At 42.3% G+C, this 17,281-nt stretch overlaps 1 protein-coding gene across 2 annotated transcripts; it reads left to right on the top strand.

Moving 5' to 3' along the window:
• Positions 1–5,407: 5,407 nt before the first annotated feature.
• Positions 5,408–16,642, top strand: GATA2 (GATA binding protein 2). Of its 2 annotated transcripts, none has more exons than XM_040407669.1 (6): positions 5,408–5,516; positions 5,870–6,227; positions 6,768–7,316; positions 8,960–9,105; positions 13,450–13,575; positions 14,468–16,642. In XM_040407669.1, exons 2-6 carry the CDS (start codon positions 5,996–5,998, stop codon positions 14,765–14,767), a joined length of 1,353 nt encoding a protein of 450 aa, XP_040263603.1. In that variant the 5' UTR covers positions 5,408–5,516; positions 5,870–5,995; the 3' UTR covers positions 14,768–16,642. The 2 variants fall into 2 exon arrangements, with proteins under 2 accessions (XP_040263603.1, XP_040263601.1); XM_040407667.1 differs by having other exon boundaries at positions 8,927–9,105.
• The last annotated feature ends 639 nt before the right edge of the window (positions 16,643–17,281 follow it).

The following is a 17,281-nucleotide window of genomic DNA, read 5'->3' as shown; positions in this document are numbered from 1 at the left end:
TATCTATCTAATATCTATCTATCATCCATCTATCTATCTCCTATCTAATATCTATCATCTATCTATCTCATATCTATCTATCTAATATCTATCATCTATATATCTAATATCTATCTCATATCTATCTATCTAATATCTATCTATCTATATAATATCTATCTATCTCATATCTATCTGTCTATCTATCTAATTATCTAATATCTATCTCATATCTATCATCTATATATCTAATATCTATCTCATATCTATCTATCTAATATCTATATATCTATCTATCTCATATCTATCTATCTCATATCTGTCATCTATCTATCTCTTATCTTTCTATTGCCTATTTCATATGTAATTATAGATCTTCTTATATCTCTCTTATATTCATATATCGATCTCTATTTATCTATCAAATGTTATACTATAATTTTTAAATCAGTTTATTGCTATTGGATTTTCTATAATCTATTTGCTATATCTTTATCATCCATATATCCATTTTATATGTAAAGAGATAACTATCATATTACATGTAGAGATAATTTTGTCTATCTCATATGTAAATAGATAGATGCCATTAGGTTGGGTTCTCATACACCAGTTGCTCTTATTCTGATACAATCCTCAGTTACTATTAGGAGCCCCCCTCATGTAACACCCGTCCAGGCGGTGATGGATACTGGCGGGTATGATACATGACTCATGTATGTGTAGTAGGCTGGATACATGTCCAGGGCACATACACCGGCTGCTGGGTGCACAGCCCGTCTTGCAGCAGCAGTGCCCCGGGAGGCCGGGCTGAGTGTGGAAGCAGTGTGCACCCAGTGACGCCAGTGCTACGTGCCTGCAGTGCCTGCCCGGGTCCTCTCCAGGCACACTGCAGCCACTGGGCTAGACTGAAGGCTTCTCCCCACTGAACCCCAACATCCTGACGGTAAGTGCCTGTGCACCCCCCCCCCCCTTCCCCCATCATTATCCCTGGGAGGTGTGCACTGCTGGTGATTGTTGTGTTGCTGTGGTCCTCTGCTGCTGCTGGAGGATGATGATACTTGGCGACTTCTTATCATTACTGCCCTAAACCAATTAGGGGAACATAGGAAAGGCCAGAAGAAGGGAGCGAACAGGACGAGCCGACACTAAACATTGCCTGTCTCCATTATAACGCAGTGTAAAGCGCAACATACACGCGGCGTCTGTACAGCAGACTACCCCCAAACCTGCACACAGCCAAACATGTATTTATAGTCATGTACAGCACATATACCATGTATTTATACAGTCATGTACAGCACATATACCATGTATTTATACAGCACATATACCATGTATTTATACAGCACATATACCATGTATTTATACAGTCATGTACAGAAAATATATCATGTATTTATACAGCATATTCACCATCTACTTACAGTCATGTACAGCACATATACCATGTATTTATACAGTCACGTCCAGGTGGTGGATGGCCTCTTTACCTGCTCACACTGCTGCGGTACCGCCAGTCTTATTTGCCCTCTCCTCTGCAGTTTTGTATTATATTTAGTGCACGAATACATTTGCTATAGTTGTGTCTGTATTTCTAGCATTGACCATTACGATGACAATGTAGGTTATGGTTCTGTACAGGAATTGTGAAGGTGTAACATTGTGGAAAAAGCTGTAACCTTAAATTGCCGATGGATTTCGGGACTGCGTGTATGGGATATATATATATATATATAAAACATACATTATATGTATCTATATATTTCACAATATTTATTTTACGAATACAGCTGTGTCCATCCCACATACCCTCCATAGAGTATGTCACAGATCACACACGAGGAGCTGTGCCTGCACCATGTATACATATGTGTGAAGAAGAAGAATAATATATATATATACACACATACAGAAGCACAGGACAGATAGGTAATCCAGTGTGTGACCCTCGGAGTCAAGCTGCTGGGGGCATCCACCGGTCCTTGCAGTCTGATCTGTTCTCTGGAGGGACCCGCGGATGAATTGGGCAGAAGACGTGTGTAACCAGCCGTGTGAATGAGGCACGACCGGCCTAAGCCGCTGCAGAAGGTCGTGTGCGGGATATTTCATGTCCCGTTGAGTGAATGAATGAAGTGAATAAAGCGGCGGCGGCGGTGCCCTGTCAGCTGCCCCCCGCTCCTGTCTCAGCGCCCTCCACCGAGGACGAGATTCCTTTGAGCTAGGGACCGGCAGAGGGAGGGTTAACAATCTGCCAGGGAGAAAGGCTTTAATTCCAATCTAAACATGTAATCCAAGCATCGCTTATCAGGGGCAACAATGACAGGGAGCTGGCACAGAACTCAGCGGCACTGGTGACTTCATTGTGGCGAATGACACATTGTACACACACAGCCAGGGAGCGATAACCTGGTGCCTCAGCCTGACACAGGCACTGCCACCAGGCAGGCAGGAGAACATGGTTCGGGTCTCAGTCTATCTGCAGATATTATTATTTTTCCTGATTTTGATTCTTTTCTAGATTTGCAGGCAGAAATAAATGACCAAGAGGAGTCTTTCAAAGAAATACATTTATTGTGCTTTTTATGCATTTCATAAAAATATCGGTTCATTGCATTTGTATACAATGATTGGACAGGACTCTGGGCTGGTTCTCTCCAGTTACTGGATGGGGTGCATAGTTTAGGTGACTGTCCATGGTCTGTGCAGGTTGTCCATACAGAACACCAGATACACACATACAATTGCAAAGTAACGGGGGAGGATGCATGGTCAGCAGGGCATGCAATGGTCATCTCCAGCCTGGCAGTCCTATGTAAAAGTCTGATATCAGTAACTCACCTAAAGATCCCTTCTCTCCTGGTGGCTTTCCAGTTCCACGTTACATGCTTCAGTCTCAGGGTGCAGTTCACATTTCCTGCGTCCTGTTGCCGGCTCCCAGCCCTCAGTCCGAGGCTCGGGAGGCTGTGTGAGCGCTGTGTCCGGAGGTCCCTGGTTCTCCTTCCTTCTCCTGAACACAGAACCTCTGTCTGCGGCTGCATTTCCTCCTCGCTCTATGGGGAGTTAACCCCTGCAGCGCCGGCCTGCCCAGACTCTGACTGAGGTTAATAAAGAACACGATCCAAAATAGGACTCCTTCCTGCCCTCACCAGAATAGCACGAGCTGCTGTGCTGCTCCAAGCCCCTGAACGCCGCACAGCCTCCATTTGTCTCGAGACTGTCAGGAACTACAGGCAAAGGGAAAGGATGCAGACCCAAGAGCTGACACTTTATTGGAAAAAAAATTCTATGTGATAGAAGGCCTCTAAGGCGGATTATTACTGGCGCCTTGTACTTCTCATCATCTTATTTCCCTCCAGTGCAGTGGAGTGGTTTCTTCTCAGGGTGCTCAGAATCAATGATAATAAAAAAAATAATAATATTAATCCCATTTTTTTAAGCCACAGGCAGATTGCAGTTTTATTATAAAGAGGAGAAAACCTCCATTTTCTTGTAAATTTGGGCCGAGCTGGTGACGTCATGGAGCAGGCGTCTGGATGGCTGCATGGGCGAACGAGAGAGACAGCATCAAAAGCCAGCCTCCTATTACCTAATTACTAACTTTCAGCCCTTTAAATCCGCCCTCCCCCAACTCTTATGTGAAAAACACACACAAATAAAACAAAGGGTCCAGTCCGGCCCAATGAGTTGGGTCTCTGTCTCCAAAACAACCCCCCTCCCTCCTCTCCAAGCCTATCCACACCCTGCACTGACCATCACCCGACTTTGGGTCACTACAATACAATCCACTATTAGCAATAACCCCTTCGCTGCCTCTTTGTCTGCAAAACACATAACCAGGCCGGTTTAATGGGTGAATTAACATGTTTTGCTTTAATTAGTTGTGTGTTTGTGGAGGGGGATTGGAGACTACAAAGCCTAAAGCCTCCTGCACAGTCTATGCTCTTTGTGTGGCGCTGTCCAGACTTTACCTGATGACTTATTGTTTATGTTACTATTTATGTGTTAATCCGAGCGGGTCACCGAGCCCACAATATCCATGAGTCGGGTGTGGATCAATACTGACCCTAGATCGATATCTATCTATCTATCTATCTTTCTATCTATGTCATATATATCTATTTATCTCATATCTATCTATCTATCTCATATCTATCTCATATCTATCTATCTATCTATCTATCTATGTCATCTATCCATCTATCTATCTATCTATCTATCTGTCATATATATATATTTATCTCATATCTATCTATCTATCTATCTATCTATGTCATGTATCTATCTATCTATGTCATATATATCTATTTATCTCATATCTATCTATCTCATATCTATTATCTATCTATCTATCTATCTATCTATCTATCTATCTCATATCTATCTATCGATCTATCTATCCTCACACAACATCTCATATAAAGCAAGGATCTGCATTACATACCATTGTGTAAAAGTGTTAATACGGTATACTGAACCTATATCTATCTATCGATCTATCTACTATCTTTCTGTATTACATATGTGCATTATATCAGTACGTGTGTTTACTTCTTGTAGATACATTTGTTTATGTATACAATGTATCTATATTACACCACTATCTATCTCATGTCTATTTATATATCTATTTACTTCATACCTATTTAATATGTAATTATCTATCTTCTCACACGTAATTATCTTCTTTCTATACTATACAGTATATCACTTTTCTTATTTTTGCAATTAAAACTTATACATAGTTCTACTCATATTGTAATGTGTGAATACACAGTAATCTATCTACAAGCTAGCAAAATAATAATAATAATTACCTGATACATCCTTAGAAAAAAAGAAGCTTCATTACCTAATTAAAAGTAATGTAAAATATTAAAACCTATATTATTAGGTCAGGATTTCACTGGAAATTGGAAGATTGATATCTTTTGTTCGGGCCGGTGGATGAGTAAACTGCGAGTGTGTGTAGATAGAAGACAGATAGGAGACAGATAGATAAATATGAAACAGAAGCTAGAAAGATAGGTGAGATCTGAGATAGAAGATATCGATTTACATTATTTTTTTATTTCATATTATCTATCGCTCTCATATCTACATAAACACACATGCAATACATAAATGCTAGGTAATCCTAATAATGCATGATGAGCATACATGTGGCAATGCAATAAACATTTACAGCATGTATAGTGTATGTAAATCTTCCAGCAGACAATCCCTCCCATTAGTGGACTCACTAATGAACCCCCCCTCAGTAATGAAGCCCCCCCTCCCCTTGGGCTCTTTAGATGTTTGGAGTGAATTAGGGAATGTGGATTTTCAGGGGAGTGACCAATGGCAGCGTCGGGCTGAGCGCCTGCGCGCTGTGATTGGCTGGCCGGGGGTTATTAGCTGTGCGAGGCTCCTAGTTCATGTCTAGTGAAGAGAGTCCAGCTGGCGCCAGGGCTGACATAGGATGCTGCGGGATGTTCCAGGGGAGGCCAGAGCCAGCGAGGCTGCCATCTGAGTAACAGCTCTCTGCTCCGAGTGCGGTAAGTAACGCTGCTGCTGCTCGATACAATGTTACCAGTCTCTACGCGGTTTACCAGCACTTTACCAAGTATCTGTTTGCTATACAATGTATCGACCTGTGCGCAGCTCCACTTCTTCATCTGCTACAATGTATACACACTCTCCAAGGTGGCACAAATAGCTGCATTGCATGTATTATCTTTACAATCTTATCGCTGCCGATAAGAGAAAGTAAACAACATTTAGTGAAATGTATGATGGCTGTGCAGGGGCTGGGCGCTCTGGTGTTGGCAGGGGCACACAGCTGGCATGTAGGGGTACTGGTTATGAATAAAGCTGACTATAACCTGTTCTTTCTGTTTTTCTTCTCCAGGTGTTCCTGCTGCTACTCTTCGTCTCGGGGACTTAAAGGGACTTCACTTTCACTTTCAGACGCCTGAGTGTAATAGAAAGCGATAAGGATTTGGGTGCATTTGGAAAGTGCGTAAAAATAAAACCCATGATGGAAGTGGCCACCGACCAGCCTCGCTGGATGGCACACCATGCAGTGCTCAATGGGCAGCACCCAGAGAGCCACCACCCAGGACTGGCACACAACTACATGGAGCCAACGCAGCTCTTGCCTCCTGATGAGGTAGACGTCTTCTTCAACCATTTGGATTCCCAGGGAAATCCTTATTATGCCAACTCTGCCCATGCCAGGGCCAGGGTCTCGTACAGCCAGGCTCACGGTATGTATGCCCTGCTGCCCATGTTATGGGGGAGGGGGGTCACTAAATCTTAGGCCAGCCTATGAAATACTTCCTCCTCCACCGTCAACACAAGGGGATCTCACCAAGGTGTATTAAGAGCGAAAAAATAAACTCAAAGGTGACCGCCTTATATGGGGGGCATGGAAGATTGGGGGATCTCTTACACTGAGTGGTGGGGTTGTAGATTTGGGCCTGAGTATTCTGTAATATCTGAATGTGCATATGAATTCATGGCTGGGGATGACTTCTCTATCTCTCGTTGATTTGATGAATTAGGTCTGTAGTGCGATATTTATATGATGTGCACAGGGATTAATATCTGCAGGCAGTAGGTATATGTGACAGCTCCTGGTATAGGCCCTGTAGATGGTATGATAGTGTAAGCATGTTTTAGGCATGTAGCCTCCATCATATGTGTGCTGACAGTGTGCCTACACTGGATCTCTATGCTGATAGATTAGTACATAGGATACTATAAGGAATTGTGACATGACTGATGCCCTCGTCTTCTGCCCACAGCTCGCCTGACCAGCAGCCAGATGTGCCGGCCACACATCCTGCACAGCCCGGGGCTGCCCTGGCTGGAGAGCGGCAAGTCTGCCCTGTCTGCTGCCCACCACCACAACCCCTGGACGGTCAGCCCGTTCGCCAAGGCCCCCCTGCACCATGCGGCCACTGGTGGTTCCCTGTACCCGGGTGGGGGCTCCTCGGGCGCCACATCCTCCGCACACTCCAGCCCGCACCTGTTCGGCTTCCCCCCGACCCCTCCCAAGGATGTATCCCCGGATCCGGGCAGTGCAGCCTCCCCCAGAGGGGAGGACAAGGACAGTATCAAGTACCAGGTGTCCCTGTCTGAGGGCATGAAGATGGAAGGGTGCAGCCCCCTGAGGAACAGCCTGGCACCCATGGGGACTCAGTCATCTACCCACCACCCTATACCTACCTACCCGTCCTATGTGCCCGCACCCCACGACTACGGCAGCAGCCTCTTCCATCCTGGCAGCCTACTGGGAGGCCCAGCCTCAAGCTTCACCCCAAAACAGAGGAGCAAGAGCAGATCCTGTTCAGGTGAGAACCCCTTATCTACCTATAGGTGTATAAAGCTGAGCAATACATTATCACATGATCGGCCACCCATAGAGTCCTGAGCATTATGGATGATGAGTAAGTCACCCTTCTCATGACGTCACAGGATCCATAGGGGACTGTCCCCCGATCTGTACACATGGGGGTCCAGCTGCAGAGCTCGGGAACACACACTGGCACAAGCTGGACGGATTTGTTAAACATGGCAGGGATAAATGACTATCAATAGGTGGGCTCCAGAACCTCAGGGGGAACTGGCCACACTACAAAGATGAGCTCAGACATGAGGGTGGGGGGCTGGAGCTCCAGGATTGGGGTAATAGGTTAAATATGACTTTACTCCAACATTCCCTCCACTTCATGAATATACATGACTTCCCAATGTCTGCACAGAAACTGCACTAACCAATTGTGGATACGAAGTAGGATCAGTTTTTAGCTAAAACTGGAAATGAAAGTAGATAGAAAAATAGATAAAACTGTTAAATAGAAAAATACATAGAATATTTTTCTATCAACTATAATATCTGTATAATTTATTATCGATCTAATATCTATCCACTAAATATATTTTTTTTTTACCTAATATCTATCTATTAAATATCTATATATAATCTGTCGATCGATCTAGTATCTATCCATTAAATATCTATCTATCTTTATTTCTATCTAATATCTATGTATCTCCTCAATCTAATATATATATATTGGTCATAGGAAAGGTATTATTCTATAAGAAAAAAATAAATTATTCGATGCAGATTTTTAGATTTGATTAAATTCCCGCTAATTCTATCATCTGGTAAATGTTGTCTTTGGTGATTATATTTATCCCGACATTATAGGACATATCTCGATACTTATTGCCCCTCAGAATAGCTGTCTGCAGCTGCGGGGTCCTTACACATTTTTTATTATTAGGTATTTTATCTAAATGTCGCACTGCTGGGATTATATGGTGCATTAATTCTCCCCAAAAAATGTAAAATAGCAGAAAAAGGTCAGTTTTTGGAAACTGTAAACCTTAGGACCCGTCCTGCCGATCTCTCTTCTTATCACCTCTTCCTCCACTCCACCTATTATTCGTCTATGAATCTGTTTCTATCTCTGCTTTCGCCCTGTTTTAAGCATCTTGATTAATGTGTTTATTTTTTGCATCTATTTGCCTAAAACAGATGAGATTACTTTCCCCCCATTTTGTAGCCAAAATCGTTTCCTTTTCTGATATGTCAATCATTACAAATGTCACAGAATGTGTCTAATATTGTTAGAAATGTCGGATGATCCTTGTTTATAATAATAGTTATATATAAAACAACTAGAAATGAAATATGACTTTAAACAATTTGCAAACAATTGTCATTGCTTCTTAAAGGGGACGATTAAATATAAATAGTATATATTTTTGAACTAATGGGGGGGGGGGGGGCACTGATTGGGGTGGATCATCTATGCATTTAGCTGTAGATCTGATAAAATGATTTGGGGGTTGTAATCAGGGGCTCTCATGTCATCCCCCCTCCCCATTTACTGCTGCTGTATGATTTGTGTCTGGAGATCATTGCAAAAATATTGTGAATTTGTTTTTAAAGAAAGAAATCCGGTTTCTTCGTGTTTCCATTTAGAAGGGAGAGAGTGTGTGAACTGCGGAGCCACGGCCACGCCGCTGTGGAGGAGGGACGGCACCGGCCACTATCTCTGTAACGCCTGCGGCCTCTACCACAAAATGAATGGTCAGAACAGACCACTCATTAAACCCAAGAGAAGACTGGTAGGTGTCTCTGTGGGCACTGGTTTCAGGGGGGGTGCTATAACTGGTGCCTGAGTACGCTGCTTTGTGCCACTTCTTGGCTGCAAAGCTTGCAATCTACTAGGCTGCTGTGTTTTTGGCATGTTAAATAAATGTACACTAATTCATATATTGGCAGAAGAGCTTGCAATCTCTGCTCCATCTGAAGTTGAATGCGTGCAGGTTTTATGACATGACCTTTCTTTATGTCCTGTTGTTCCTTCTATGACCTTAGGCAAGGGGGTCATCTATGCAGTAAACTTGTAGATTCACCTAAAACTGTCTAAATTTCCTTTCCACCCCCACCCAGGAGTGTAGAGAATTCCCAAACTGTCAAGTATTGTGCTTACCGCCCTCACATAAGATGCAGGCACTGCTGACTCCAATGCATCCAATAGGGGGGGGGTTACACTATTTCCCCTCAGCAGTTCTATCTATCTCTATAAGGGCTTGTTCACACAAACGTTTTTTGCGTTCCGTATACGGGTCGTTTTTTTTTTTGCGTTCCGTCTACAGAACCATTCATTTTAATGGTTCCGCAAAAAAAACAAAACGGAATGTACTCCGTATGCATTCCGTATTTCCGTTCCAAGATAGAACATGTCCTATTATTGGCCGCAAATCACGTTTCGTGGCTCCGTTCAAGTCAATAGGTCCGCAAAAAAAAAAAAAAAAAAACGGAACACATACGGAATGTACTCTGTATGTCTTCAGTATCCGTTCCATTTTTGCGGAACCATCTATTGAAAATTTTATGCCCAGCGGAACACATACAGAATGTACTCCGTATGTCTTCCATATCCGTTCAGTTTTTTTGAGGAACCATCTATTGAAAATGTTATGCCCAGCCCAATTTTTTCTATGTAATTACTGTATATGCCATACGGAAAAACGGAACGGAAGCGGAAACACTACTGAAACAAAAACGGAAAAACGGATCCGTTAAAAACGGCCTGCAAAACACTGAAAAAGCCATACGGTCTTGTGAACAAGCCCTAATCTATCTATCTAATGTATCTATCTATCTCTCCTGGAACTAAGATCCTCCAGCAGTCTCTGCTTGCATGCTAGACCTTGTAGTTCCACAGCTGCCTCAGTGTGGACGTGAGAACAATGCAGGGAGTCCTGGCTGCTCCCTTCATACCCTGTCTGACCAGTCTGGTGGCTGCAGCCCTTATCAGCCTCCTGCATCAGGGGAACACCCTGGCTGTAATGTGGCCCTGTGCAGGGCATGGAGTCACTGGTCTTGTGTAGTCTGGAGCAGCACAGTGACTTGTATCCCCCCCCCTCTCCCTCCAGGACTCAGACAATCCTCACATTTTCTAAGCTATTCGTGCTCTTGCTTTTCCATGGAGTCACCTCCACACTTTGTGTTCGGGAACTTGCCTTTGTTGTACAGGGCTCTCTGTGAGCTCATGCTGGAAGCTTCCTATCCGGATATCTGCATTGTGCTGATAAGGAAACCTCCACTCTCTGTTTCCGGACATAAAATAAAAAGTTTAGAGAGTTTTACCCTAGGCGAGGCTGCTCTGAAATGTCCAATACTTTAGAAATAATGTCTCTGAGGTTAATAATAATAAATGGATTTTTCTGTGTTTTCTTGGAAAGGTTGAGGGGGAAGGGAGAGCATAAAAAACATATCAGAAGCATTAACTCCTAAAGTGCCAGTGAAGTCTGAACTGCAGCCTTTTCTGCCAGGGGGGGTCACTGACAGAAGGGGAATTCCTTTGAGTCACCTACAACATTGACTGGTGGCAGCAGAGGCTTGAAAACAAATTAGGGTGGGTTCACTCATAGGTTTTTGCTGAGGCTTTTCTGCATTTTTGTGTTTTAGTGGCCTTTTTTGCACATGCATTTTTTTTTTTTTTTTGCAATAAGTTAGCTGAAAGTCTATAGGAAATATGAAAAACAGGATACACAAGTTTTTTTATTTTTTTGCTCCTGTATTTTTTGTTAATTAGGTGGCATTTTGTTTTAGGCTATGCACAACATTTTTGGTAATGACAGTCATGCTGCAACGGTCGCACAAAAATCCATCCAAGTTCGATTTTTGTGCAATGCTGTATGTGACTATCATTACCAAAAATGTTGCGCAACATTGCTGCTACATAAATGGCGCACGACACATGTCGCAGTGTAGTTGTACCCTTTAGGCCCCTTCCACAAGGGCGAGTTTTCCACGCGGGTGCAATGCGTGACGTGAGCGCATAGCACCCGCACTGAATCCTGACCCATTCATTTTAATAGGTCTGTGTACATGAGCATTTTTTTCACGCATCAGTTCTGCGTTGCGTGAAAAACGCAGCATGTTCTAAAGTCTACATTCTTCACACAGCCCTGGCCCCATAGAAGTGAATGGGGCTTCAGTGAAAAACGCATTGCATCCGCAAGCAAGTGCGGATGCAATGCGTTTTTTCACTGGTAGTTGCTAGATGTTGTTTGTAAACCTTTAGTTGAAAAACGCATCAAAACGCATTGCACCCGCGCGGAAAAAAACTGAACAACTGAACGCAATCGCAGACAAAACTGACTGAACTTGCTTGCAAAATGGTGCGAGTTTCACTGAACGCATCCGGACCTAATCCGTCACGCTCGTGTGAGAGGCCTAACTCTTGCCTCTTTTTCAGGCTGGGTTCACACTTGAGCGTTTTACAGCGCGTTCAAACGCGCTGTAAAACGCTCAACACATGAAAACCAATGCTTCCCTATGGCCCTGGTTCACACTTGAGCGTTTTACAGCGCGTTTGAACGCGCTGAAAAACGCCCTACGCTCAAACAAGTTCTTGAGCTTCTTTGGGGCGTTTTACAGCGCGTTTGTGGCCATAGGACATTGCAGTCAATCACACAAACGCGCGTCAAACGCACGTTTACTATTGCAAAAAACGTGCATAAAAAACGGGCATAAAAAACGGGCGTTAAACGCGCATATAAAAGACGCTCAGGTCTGAACCCAGCCTCAGGCATTTTCACATTTCCCTCTCTAGAAGTTGTCTTTAGAGGTTTTGTTTTACTAAAGAAAAAAAAACCAGAATGAGGCCTCTTGCACACGAACGTTGTGTGCCCGTTGCCGTATTGCGGCCCGCACTTGAATGGGTCCGCAATCACGGAGATGAAGACCGGAAGCACGGATCGGAAGCGCTACTTGTTCTATTTTTTTTTCAATGTGAATGGATCACGGACCCATTCACGTTGCCTGTGCACAAAAATGCAGATGGGTATTTTGGCGTATTTAGAGTAAAAAAAAAACTGTCAGTGCAAATTCATTGTGTATGGACCCTACGGCTACGTTCACATCTGCGTTGGAGGCTCCGTCACAAAATTTGTCAAGAATAGCAGAAAGGAAAGTCTTGCATGCAGGACTTTTTTACTCAATTAAATGGTTTCCTACGGAAACCTAACTGATCCCATCATAGTCAATGTCCGTCACCTCTGTTATTTTCGTTCTTCTGCTCCGTTATAGGAAATAAATAGCGCTGATGTGAAAGCACCCTCAGGGTATCAAAACAATGCAGTGAACTGCTAACCCAATCAGATGACCGAACCTGAGATTTTTTTTTTTTTATGTTTTACTTAATAATAATAATAATAATAATACATTAACCTTGTGGAATAAGATGCATTACTACAAATTGGATGAATAGGGTAAATATAATGGCAACATTTGCATTAATATTTAGGTCAGGAAAAATCTGAAACTTGTGTGATTTATACTCTCATGTTATCACTTGTGAAATGAGGCTATGGCTAGTGACATCAGTGATCGCCTGGGCGTCCAGCCCACTGGTTTCTCTAGTAGGCATGGGGTGACCCCACTGGGCATTCGCACACTGTACGATGAGCCAGTTTCTCAGTCCAGCCCTGGATGTTCTAGATTAGGGTACGGCCACACGGTCAGTTTTCTGCATGCAGTTTTGGAAGCTAAAACCAGTAGTGAATTCAAATAAGAGGAGACGTCATATCCGTCCTTTATATTTTCACTCCATTTATGACCCACTCCTGATTTTGGCTTCCAAAACTGACCGTGTGGTCATATCCTTGGGCCATTTTTGAAGATGAAGTTCACCAATTCTGGGTCCCACAAAGTTCTATATGGGCAATAAGTGTAAGAAAATAACTGCAAATGATTACAAAGGTTATTGGTTGATATTGGGTTTGGGGCCTCTTTTCTTTACATATTAGAGGTTTTACCCATGTCAAATCAATTAACAATATGTTCCTTGCCCAATTTGCCTCTTAACAATGTAACATTTTTGTCAAGTGTAACACAATGAAGGTTGCATGGTGAATGAGGCACATACTGACCTGTTGATCTATCTTTTTTCACAGTCGGCAGCTCGGAGAGCGGGGACCTGTTGTGCAAATTGTCAAACGACAACCACAACCTTATGGCGACGCAATGCAAATGGAGACCCAGTGTGTAACGCCTGCGGACTGTACTACAAATTACACAATGTAAGTTGCCCCTGGTGATGGGATGCATGCTATGGCAGAGCTTGGCTTGCTTGGAATTCAATGAGATTGGTTTCTGTTAGGTGCTCCCCAGGGTAATGCACCATTCATTCTCCAGCATTGCAATGCCACATCCAATGTGACCTAACAATGCAACAGCTTGGCTGCTGCAGCCCCGGAAAACCAAAGGGAGATGGCGAGACAATAGCCGCACAATCATCCCTTCTCTTTCAATTTGCTGAATTAATCTGGATGTCGATTGTTTAACCCCTCTGCTGCCCGTCCTACTGAATGAAGTCTCCTTGTTCCATGCACATCATATCAGCAGGGTAGAAAGTGAAGTGCTCATGACATCAAATATTACCAATTACAACATCTCGCCCTTGTATCACAATATTATAGTAAGCTAGAACCAGTAAACTTGTGCCAAAGCTATATCTATTTTTACCCATCATTATATAACAAAGTCACCGCCACCGGGAACTGAATTGGTTTGCTGGGCACCAGTGACATTACAGAGGCATGAGGCACAATGTGCCACTTGTCTGAGCGCGACTCGCCCTTACCGCAATCTTGTTAGTCCACCCATCATAAACAGGTGCCTATGAGGGAAAGTACTATTTAAATAGTTTATTATGCATGTATTTCCAAGATAATCCCTGGCCAAACTCGGTAAGATTTTCCTGGTTTAAAACAAAAATATTTAAAAAAATAAATAAAAAACACATGTGGTCTGCAAGATAGAAGGGACTATGTTGTTTGCAGTGCATGATGGTTTAACATCTTAATTGTCAAGGAAATAGCATTAACCTAGCACATCTATTCCGCAAGAGTGCAGATGTATTGTACATGGTTTAAATTAGGCCGAGGCTGATGTTCTTGTATTCTGTTACAGGTGAACAGGCCCCTGACCATGAAAAAGGAAGGAATTCAGACCAGGAATAGGAAAATGTCCAACAAATCCAAGAAAAACAAGAAGGGCTCGGAGTGTTTTGAGGAACTTTCCAAGTGCATGCAGGAGAAAACCTCCCATTTCAGTGCAGCTGCCCTGGCTAGTCACATGGCTCCAATGGGGCATTTGCCTCCTTTCAGCCACTCCGGCCACATCTTGCAGACACCGACACCCATCCACCCTTCCTCTGGTTTGTCCTTTGGGCACCCACACCCATCCAGCATGGTAACAGCAATGGGATAAATATAATTCCTTTACAGACTGTGTAAGAGCACGTGGGCATTGCCTGGGTTGGCGCCCGGAGTCCTCCAAGAAGACAATGTAGAACTGGCCTGCGCCTCGTCTGTTGCACCAGATAGGCATTTACATTGGACTTACACAGGACTCTTTGGTGGGACCAGATAAGCACTTTCCTCCCCCTGGACTGGAAATCGGAATAATCTGTTTTCCACTTGCTGACCAACCCGCGGTGAAGGTAAAAAAAAAAAGGTGGACATAGTGAGATTTTATCGTCTTACTTTCTTGTTCTGTTTTTAAATTACTGTGAATATTGTACATACATTAACGTCTCTTGTGGGTGGAAAAGACCCCGTGGTGGTTGATGCTGGATTTATACTGCAGACTTGTTACAAATGGACGCCTTTATATATAGAAAACAAAATTAAAATCTAAGGCTTAATTTAAAAAAAGAAAAAAAAAGGAAAAAAAATATTTATTTTTTTGCTCCTGGAATTTTTTTTTTTTTTCTCAATCCGTCTTCGCCCCTGTCCTGGGGGTCATCTGGTCTGTGAGCTTTCGAATCCACACTGCCTACTGCCTGCCGCCCTTCTTGGATAGGACCACCATAACATCTTTGACCTGAACTTAACCCTTTCTGCCGCTGGAGGGTTGCTGGTGGAGAGGTTTTGGACTAAACAACCATGAAAGCAAACAAACATTGAACATTGCTTTATGTGGTTCTCTGTAAGTGATTTCACCTGGTCCAAGATTTCAAGGGCTTTTTTTTTTATTTTTTATTATTATTATTTTTAAGGTTCATTGGCTCCGCTCCCCGACATTCTTAGTTTGCACGTGCCAGATTTCCTTTACATCCAGATATGTTTTCCATGTAACAAAGAAAAAACTATATTTATATCTATACTCCTGACATTTTTTTATTTTAATTAATTCATTGAGTGACCAAGAGCAATGTGAGGTTATTTTGGATCCTACTAAGCCATTTCAGGAAAAAAATAAAACATCAGTTCATTGCGTTCCCACCGTCTATCATTTAGCAGAAATGTTACAAAACTGGCAATTCATTTAGAGCTTTTATTATTTTTTTTAAATCTCAATGTAATAATGTGAAAATGTAACATATGCTTGCCCCTTCCCAAATATCTTAATGTTAACAATTTAATATCACATTGTTATGTATATATTAATTATTAATATAAGGGCAAAAGCTGGGTGGAGGATAAAATACAGCAAATGAACCCATCCATGTACAAGGAAATGTTCTCGACCAAATAAATGATTCTTGTTCTGACATTTACAAGTAAAAATCCAAAATATATTCTAAAAAAAAAAGACTACAAATGAATACAGGGCCAACTTGTCTGAGGGAAGGCTTATGTACAGATGTCATCGGGACAGGCGTAGATGCACACATAACGAAGACGGTTGATGGGAAAAAAAAGGGGGTTTGGGATTGCGCCCTAAGGTCCTTTAAAATTTCTTTAAACTCTTGGCAGTCAGGAAACACTTCAGCCATTGTCCTGATCTCCTAGCTGTACAAGGGGTTAATGTTCATGGTACAAGCTGTACATTATTTTGTACCTTTTATTTTTTATGGGGTTGGGAGGGAAATTTGAAGAAAATATTACTGATACAAGAAAAGAAAATAGAGAAGTGCAATATCTCGCCAGCCTGCAGTTCAGTCTGGGGCCCGGAATAAATTATTTTGTATCGGTAGGCGCAGAAAATGATACAGTATTTTTTTTTACCTTGTTTTGTTTAGTGACCTTAAGTTATTGTCGATTCTGTACACCATGTTTATAATATTGTCTGTAAAAAGTGTATGCTATCCTCCTATTCGATGAAGGTGAATATTAAGAATAAAAAATACTTTTTTGTGGAGTTTTGGATCACTGTTCTTTATTTGCACATCTGTTTATGCCAAAAGCAGGGAATAGTTTTAGAGGTGATTTCTGGGTGTTATTTTTTTATTAGAAATTTGCTAATTAGACAATCAAATCAAGAGTGATGTATATGATGTTGTGGAAGCTGCATTGGGGTCATAAACATAATAGAAATATGTATCCATTATTTTTAGGTATAAGAAATAGAAGTATAAGAAAATATATAATTATCAGAAAACTTGAGAAAAAAAATGACTTAGATAATTAACATCTATAAATACAGCAATAAAGTGGCTCATGTATCTCTCTCTCTCTCTCTCTCATATTCTATCTATCATTAACTATCTAATCTCATCTATCTACGTATCTCATATCTATCCATCTCTTAGGCTACATGCACACGACCGTATGTGTTTTGCGGTCCGCAAAAAAAAACGAATGACTTTCCGTATGGCATCTGTTTTTTTTGCGGATCCATTTTAATAATGCCTATCCTTGTCCGCAAACTAGAAAAAAATAGGACATGCACTATTTTGTTTTGCGGAGCAACGGAACGGACATACTGATGCGGACAGCACACGGTGTGCTGTCCGCGTTTTTTGCGGACCCATTGAAATGAATGGGTCCGCATCCTATC

This window comes from Bufo bufo, chromosome 9, assembly GCF_905171765.1.
Source record: "Bufo bufo chromosome 9, aBufBuf1.1, whole genome shotgun sequence".
In the NCBI taxonomy this organism is placed as follows: Eukaryota; Metazoa; Chordata; class Amphibia; order Anura; family Bufonidae; genus Bufo; species Bufo bufo.
The sequence above is the reverse complement of the archived record's forward strand: the minus strand, read 5'-3'. Positions and strand labels throughout refer to the sequence as shown.

What these genes read in the sequence shown, in the direction of transcription:
- GATA2 (XM_040407667.1), top strand. Translation starts at nt 5,996, where the DNA reads ATGATGGAAGTGGCCACCGACCAGCCTCGCTGGATGGCACACCATGCA. An exon ending in CTCGTACAGCCAGGCTCACG is followed by an intron (nt 6,228 to 6,767) that starts GTATGTATGCCC and finishes TTCTGCCCACAG; the next exon opens with CTCGCCTGACCAGCAGCCAG. An exon ending in TGTACTACAAATTACACAAT is followed by an intron (nt 13,576 to 14,467) that starts GTAAGTTGCCCC and finishes ATTCTGTTACAG; the next exon opens with GTGAACAGGCCCCTGACCAT.